The sequence below is a fragment of the Salvelinus sp. IW2-2015 genome, unplaced genomic scaffold (assembly GCF_002910315.2).
Source record: "Salvelinus sp. IW2-2015 unplaced genomic scaffold, ASM291031v2 Un_scaffold16655, whole genome shotgun sequence".
Classification (NCBI taxonomy): domain Eukaryota; kingdom Metazoa; phylum Chordata; class Actinopteri; order Salmoniformes; family Salmonidae; genus Salvelinus; species Salvelinus sp. IW2-2015.
The window spans coordinates 7061-14837 of NW_019957693.1; the positions used below are offsets into that span (position 1 = coordinate 7061).

The window sequence follows — 7777 nt, forward strand, 5'->3', positions numbered from 1 at the left end:
CCTGAGGTTTTTCACATGTTAAAGTAATCTGAAATCAACAATCATTCCGTTGACTTACTATTGCACTGCTTATGTTACATACACAACAATATGAAGAAGTATACATGTATTGTGCTGACTGTTAGATCTGATGAGGATGAATGCAAAACTGATTAGAAGCTTCTTGAGTCATGAAGATAGAGAACAATGAGAGAATAAATAGGTGAAAATGTTCACATACCAGTTTCATACCATAACACCGCTTCCTGCCTAGACCCACCCTCCAAACAACAGACTTCTGTGATCTAGTCTTTAAAAGCCGATTAAAGCTCTTGTATAGTAATGTTTATTTGGATGAATTAATGATTTATATACTTAATTTAAAAAAACAGTATGTAGGTAGCCTACTGTTAAGACAAGGGCCAGTAAAATGAACCCTAATTGTTTAATATTTTTAACAAATATTTAAGAACGTGGGCTGCCTACTATTTTATATTTTCACCTAAAGTCATAGAAGTCACACATTATAATTAAGGTCTATCAATATGTTTTTAAATGCAATGAGAAATAGTATTAGCATCGTCAACCATAACATTATAGATGACCACATTCGAAAATGGTCAATGAGGAAGTTCTACCACCATGCACTTTCACAAAAATATATATCAAAGCAGGAAAAGCATCCCACTGAAATCAATTGACGCGCCTTGCTCTCCCTCTGAAAGTCTCATCAGGTGCAACCGAGTTTTACAAGGTAAACGTTTCTCCGTTTTCAGTCAGAGCAATAGACTACTTCAATTCATAGTGTAGTTAGCTAGACCTGTTTAATTAGGAATTTGTTTTAACTTGACCTTATTTAAAAACATTTTCATAGCATTCGTTTTACTTTCGTTTTTATTTGTCAGTGTAACATATTTGCTTATAACCATTCATGCATTTATTATTCTTCTCCTTTTGTGAAATATGTGAATTCCTCTTTTCTACAACCTTTTCTGTAACTGAAACACTCAACATTAATGAGTTGTACAGTTCATTAAACTAGATGATTTCTACTATAGCGCTAGTGGCAATCCTACTGAATACTTAATTAACTAAATAATAAGCCTACACCAACGACACCAATATCTTATTTTATGAAATTAGATAATTTTACCCGTTTTGGGGCTTTCTTTACGCTAGAGATGGGTTAACAACCCGGCACGTCAAATAGCCTAATCTTGAGCACTGAAGCTTCTATTGAATAGGCCATAAAACATTTTTCTATATGCAACGTTTTTGTAGAATCTGAGTGATGGAGTTATTTATTTGATCAGCGTTAAAGACTCTCTGATCAACAGTCTGCTAGCGCAACAGTTTCAATAACCTTGATGGTTGTTTGTGACATGCAGAGTCATTGTGTATAGGCTACAGTAGTTCCCGTCGCAGTAAATGGTTATTGAAATGTGTTAGCTTCATGCGCAATTTTAAACGTAATGAGCCACACACACACACTATTACTTCCTTATTTGGATACAAAATGAAATACTACAATATAATGCCTCCTGTTGTTATAACACTTTCTATCTTCTGTGCAAGCATGATGTGTGTGGAGCCTGCTGCTCCGCAGTGCTATGTGGCCACGCAGTTGCCCTGTTTTGACCCAATGCTGGAACAGCACTGGCAGATGTGAAGAAGACACATGGCAAGGACTACCAGGACTGAGGTGAGATGAACCAGCATCACTGTAAGATGTTTTGGCTAGGATAAGGCCAAGCTGCTACAATAGTGGCATTTAGACAGGTTCTGTTTGCTGCATAAGTTGGAAACCACCACCCTTCCCACATACATTTCTTACATATAACTAGCTATCACTGAATGCATTGTGATTCAACCTGTGTGGTTTACATCATTTGAAAGTGTATTTTTTACAAGTCATAGACTGAGATTTTTCTACCCCTGTGTGTGTGATACCTGTAGGTTGAGGAGCTGGCCGCGAAGGGAGGTCTGGGAGAGGAATCTTCAGCTGATCAGCCTCCACAACCTTGAGGCGTCCATGGACATGCACACCTATGACCTGGGCATGAATCACATGGGGACATGGTAGGCCTCAGGTCACTGACACAATGCCAAGGACAATATTGGAACTCTGATATCTGAAGTGTAGTTAAACTTAGCACCAACCTTGCCTGATTCCATAAAATGTTGATAGTGCGTGTATGAATAGATTCCAAAAAACGTATGCAGAATATGTGATGCTTTCAGTAGGTAATGCAGTCAGCCTGGTTTACATGAAGGAAGAGTCAAACATATAGATTTTGACCTACATTACTATTTATTTTGCTGAGTTCCTTTGTCATTGTTTTCCGGTGTTTGTTTTCTTGGCTAATAGCTGTTGAACTGTTGCTTAAACTGCTTTCCCGAAGACAGACAGTGCATGCATTCATTCCTAATCTTAGTGATTAATGAGCATGACTGCAAATATACTTCCTTATTCCTCGTATGTATAACAAGTGGATGGTACCCTTCATGAGTACGCATCTGATTTGCTTCTATAAATGCACAAGTAAAAAGTATCATCCCATTGCACTACAGTATGTGCCTTTAAATGTATTTGTTATCCTGTTTCAACGTGCATCTTCCTCCAGTTAATGTAGTCTTGGGTTCATGGATGATTTATTATACTGATATAAAGTAAGTGCTCTTTAAATGCTTCGAGTCTGGTCAAGTGTTGCCTCTCTTGTCAACCATTTTCAGACCCAGGAGGAGATTGCCGAGTCTTTTGCCTTCATTGCGTGTTCCTGCTGACCTCAAGAGGAGCCCTCTGCATTTGTAGGATCCTCCGGTATTGTACCTGATACCTTTGACTGGGAGAGAGAAGGCTACGTCACTGGAGTCAAAACGCAGTAATGATGAACAGCTATCAGTGCAGTTTGTGCCTGCTCCTTTATATACTGACTTGTATGTGTAACTGATAGCATCGCGACACACACATCACACACACACACACACACACACACACACACACACACACACACACACACACACACACACACACACACACACACACACACACACAAACTACATGTTAATGTTTTTAAATTGTATATTGTGATGTCTTTTGGCTATAATGTATGTTTCGCTATGTGTCGGGCCCCAGTATGACTACCTGTCGCCAATGGCGTCAGCTGTCGTAGAAATATTGTTTCAATAATATCTCTCAGATACCGGAACATATGAATTCAAATAGACATTATTACAAAGTAACCAGCCGAGCTGGTCCATGGAGCAACTGCCTTCCCCAGTCTCAGCAAATTCCTTTATACATTTTTAAGTTTACATATATCTTATAGTTCTTCCCCTTTATGTTAATAATCAGCTCATTTTGGCTTCACGCCACTTTGGTTTCCCACTCTAAATTCCTTATCGCGGGCGGCCTTTCCCTGCCCCTCCAAATCCTTGGATTGAATATATTGGTGGCGCAATTGTGACTGTTTGGTTAAAAAATCATTTCAACCCCCACCAAGCTGCAGTCATAAGTACATTCATTATATTGATTATATCATCACCCACCAGGCTATAGTCATAAGTACATTCATTATATTGATTATGACACTTCTTATCCAGGCATACATCTGGATTACAATGTGTGTCTATTTCTTTGGTATATTGACTTTTCTCATGCTATATAGGTGTAATTATAGGTTTCTTTTAAGCTTTTAATGATTCTGTTTTGCTATATTATTATTTCACAATGTGCTACTGGAAAATCACCCATACGGCTAATGGGGATCCTAATAAATAAAATACATTGTGTACATTGTACTGTTGTATGTATATCATACATTATATGTATTATCTTTTTTAAACTAATGGTAAATATCCTTGGGATGAATTAAAGTTGTTGTTACGGTATAATAACTGATATCAGGATGTTAAAACACAGAGCTGTCTCTTTTCAGGTCTTACTTCCTCTGTTTGTTTACTGTAGGCCTCTTCCTTGTTCTCAGTCATTTAATTAGTTCCTTTTTTTGTGAGGAAGTCGTCGGCTTAAGTGCTAGGGTGTGCAAGTTTAAAACCACTGAATGACAAGCACTGCATGTCTGCACAACATCAACATTTCCGTTACACTTTATTGTGCCAGTAAAATGGTTCTGTATTACATAGTAATACCGCTAAGCACTATTTGAAACCAACTTGTGAATTATATTGCACTTTTTTCCCCCCTTTTTGTTTTATTGCATGTTTCAGAAACCATTGCCACCACATCATTTATTGTAGATATAACGGTAATGAAACAGTACTGTAAAATAAGGTAAACTAATAGGACTCTCAAATCAACTTCATCCAGGTATTAGATGTGGATTGCTTCCCTAACAATTGTGTTGTCCATAGGGCTCCTGTGGCTCCTGCTGGGCATTCAGCTCTGTAGGGGCCCTGGAGGGCCAGCTGATGAAGACCACAGGTAAACTGATAGACCTCAGCCCCCAGAACCTGGTGGACTGCTCCTCCAAATACGGCAATAAGGGCTGCCACGGTGGCTTCATGACCAAGGCCTTCCAGTATGTCATCGACAACCAGGGCATTGACTCTGACCAATCCTACCCTTACAAGGGAGTGGTGAGTATAAACTAGTATTAACAGTATTAATAGTGTGTAGCTGGGGTTAGCTGCCCTTGGTAAGTAGCTGCAGTAACTAGCTGGTTGTAGCTTATTTCCCACGCCACATTAGCCTTGTGGAGTAGTATCTGACCCCTTTGTTGTCTTGTCTCCCCTGTTAGCATCAACAGTGTAGCTACAACCCTGCTCAGCGTGCTGCAAACTGTTCCAGGTACAGCTTTCTGCCTGAGGGGGATGAGGGGGTTCTGAAAGAAGCGCTGGCCACCATCGGACCTATCTCTGTTGGCATTGATGCCACCCGACCTAATTTTGCCTTCTACCGCAGCGGTACGGAAAAACTTAATTTCAACTTCTTGGGTCATGTTTTTACATTTTAAGGACAGTATGGTCTTGACGTTGGTAATGTATATCTCAATCTGAAACGATGTGGATTTTATTGTGTAATTGTCCACTTTATGGTCAACCTATTGACTTTGACTTGTGGAGAAATGCATATATATTGAGGGTTGACTTGTCATTGTCCAACCCATGTATAATTGTAGGAGTTTACAATGATCCAACTTGCACAAAGAAGACAAACCATGCTGTCCTTGCTGTAGGATACGGTACCCTGGGCGGGCAGGATTACTGGCTGGTGAAGAACAGGTAAGGGGATGTAGAACTTCACTCACAGTTTCCATCTTAAAAGCTCCATCTGCTCTTCTGCTGTTCTGTATCTAGTTATTTAGTCAAACAGGGCTACTACTGTTCAGAGCTGAGATGAAAAGATCCTCCAAGTGGACTTGTATTCAACTAGATGACCCTTTTCAAACCTCCGTCTGCTCCTTTGTTTTATTCCGACAAACAGGACCATGGTGAAGGGTAAAAATGGAAGTCAAAAGAGAAAGTGAAACTCAAATTGGGCTTTAGACAAATGAACCTTGGTAGTTTGGGATTTAATGCTATTGTTTATTGTGGGGTTATTCAGCTGGGGGTCTGCGGCCCCTTAGGGGTACTGCAGGGGGTCTGTTTTTAGGAATATCTCTAGCAACAACAGAATAAACAACATACCTACTGTAGAAAACAGGAGAATCTCTTCTTTCTACACTAAAAACATCTATAAAAACAACATGCTAAAATGTCAAAGATTTTACTGCATTACAGTTCATATAAGGAAATCAGTCAATTTAAATAAATTCATTAGGCCCTGATCTATGAATGTCACATGACTGGGAATACAGATAGGCCTATGTTGATCACAGATACCTTTAAAAAAAAAGGTACGGGCGTGGATCAGAAAACCAGTCAGTATCTGGTGTGACCACCATTTGTCTTATATTTTTGTTCGGTATAATAATGTAAATGTTATCTCTTAACTCCAAATTACACTGATTGGAGCCAATTACACTCACTGGAGTATTTAACATAGGCTTTGAAAAAGCGTCAGCGAATAGGCTACCAGTACGGCACGTGTCGCTGGCTGCTGGTTAGCTGACTAAACTCAACTCCACGGTGAAGGAGGTTTCTGATCAACTCCACCAACGGAGTTGAGCAGAGACCAGGCTTTGTGGAATTTAAGCACTGACTACATTGATTTGCCCAAGGTCAATACTTAAAAAATATATATATTATGAAATGTTTACCTTGTACTGTTTGTCCTCTGTAGTTGCGTGTCTTTCTTTGTTTGATGAAATCCATATTTTTTAAATAAATGTTATCAAATACAACCACTGACTGTTTGCTCGATGATGGTAACTCAGTGCGACTGTGCATGTGCCAATTGAATCTCAGATGAAGTAGGCCTAGGTCTCCAAATGCTCATGTCCGATCAAATCGCACAATCTTGGCCTACATCATCAGAAATTCAATTAGCACATTTGGCACGACTTGCCCTCTTCGAGAAACAGAAATGAGCAAACAGTCGGTGGTTGTACTTGATTAACATTCATTGAAAAAGAAAGTCACGCAACTACAGAGGACAAACATAGGTACAAGGTAAGCGTTTCAGAATTTACTTATTTTTAAGTATTGACCTTGAGCGAATCAATGTAGTCGGAGCTGAATTTCACAAAGCCTGGTCTCTGCTCAACTCCGTTGGTGGAGTTTATCAGAAACTTCCTTCACGATGGAGTTGAGTTTAGTCAGCTAGCTGCTGGTAAACTTTCTTGATTTGGACATACATGGCTGGCTAACCTTTGTTTAACAGCTAAATAGCTGCTCTTAGCGGAAATGTGTTTGGAGTTACCTCTCTAGCTAATTGGCAGTGTTGGGTAGGTTACTTTCTAAAAGTAATCCATTACAGTTATTAGTGACCTGTGCAAAATTGTAATCAGTAACCAGTAACATAACTTTTGGATTACCCAAACTGAGTAATGTAATCTGATTACATTTAGTTACTTTTAGATTACTTTCCCCTTAAGAGGCATTAGAAGAAGACTAAACTGTAGGCTACCAATTGAACCACATCTATTGCAGGATAAATCAATGTTAAAGTTTACATAGCTGGCCATATATGAATGTTACATTTTACTCTATGGGTTTACTCTATGGGTTGGCTATGTAGGCTTCTTGAAGACCTCAGGTTTATTGAGTATTGATGTTCATTGGAAATATGTTTCAATCTTCCTCACCCTCTGTCTAGCTGGGGCTTATCGTGGGGAGACCAGGGATATATACGGATGTCACGCAACAAGGACAACCAGTGTGGCATCGCCTTGTACGGGTGCTACCCTGTCATGTAACTCCTGCTAATCAAAGTGGCCTAACTGGAAAAACGGAGCCCTTTTATTCATTGAATGTAATTCATTTTTACTAGCTCCATTGTTTTAGTCTTGTTTTTACCATTTCACTTTCTGTCACTTTCTGTCTATATAGACAGTACTTCTTTAAAAGAGTTTTTAGAAATCATGTATAAGGCAAATGTGATTATCTACATTATCACTGTATCTAGCGTTCTGTCCAGGGGGTGTAGTTGTACATCAAGTTGCCTCACGCTACAGAAACAGGAGCTCTTGCTCGTATGAGCCGTTTTAGCTCGCACATGCCAAGGCTCGTACAAAGCTACTTACTTGCTTAAATTAAAGTATATTTTGTCATCGAATAAATATAACTTTTAAAGAACTGATTTGAATTGAATTAATATTTCTACCTCCAAACTGTAGTGACTGTAAATTGCAATGTGTGTTTATTTCCATTTCCTCAGTCACAGTCAAAATGACAAGTA

The 7777-nt window shown here is 39.1% G+C and overlaps 1 protein-coding gene across 1 annotated transcript in view; it reads left to right on the forward strand.

Moving 5' to 3' along the window:
• The window catches only part of LOC112081015 (cathepsin K), a gene marked incomplete at its 5' end in the record, with an annotated part of 13946 nt that extends 6272 nt beyond the window's left edge, over positions 1–7674 (forward strand). The window contains 3 exons of the mRNA XM_024146968.2: positions 4737–4902; positions 5118–5220; positions 7196–7674. Coding sequence (XP_024002736.2) covers positions 4737–4902; positions 5118–5220; positions 7196–7295 — 369 coding nt within the window. The remainder of the gene's footprint in view (positions 1–4736; positions 4903–5117; positions 5221–7195) is intronic.
• Positions 7675–7777: the final 103 nt, after the last annotated feature.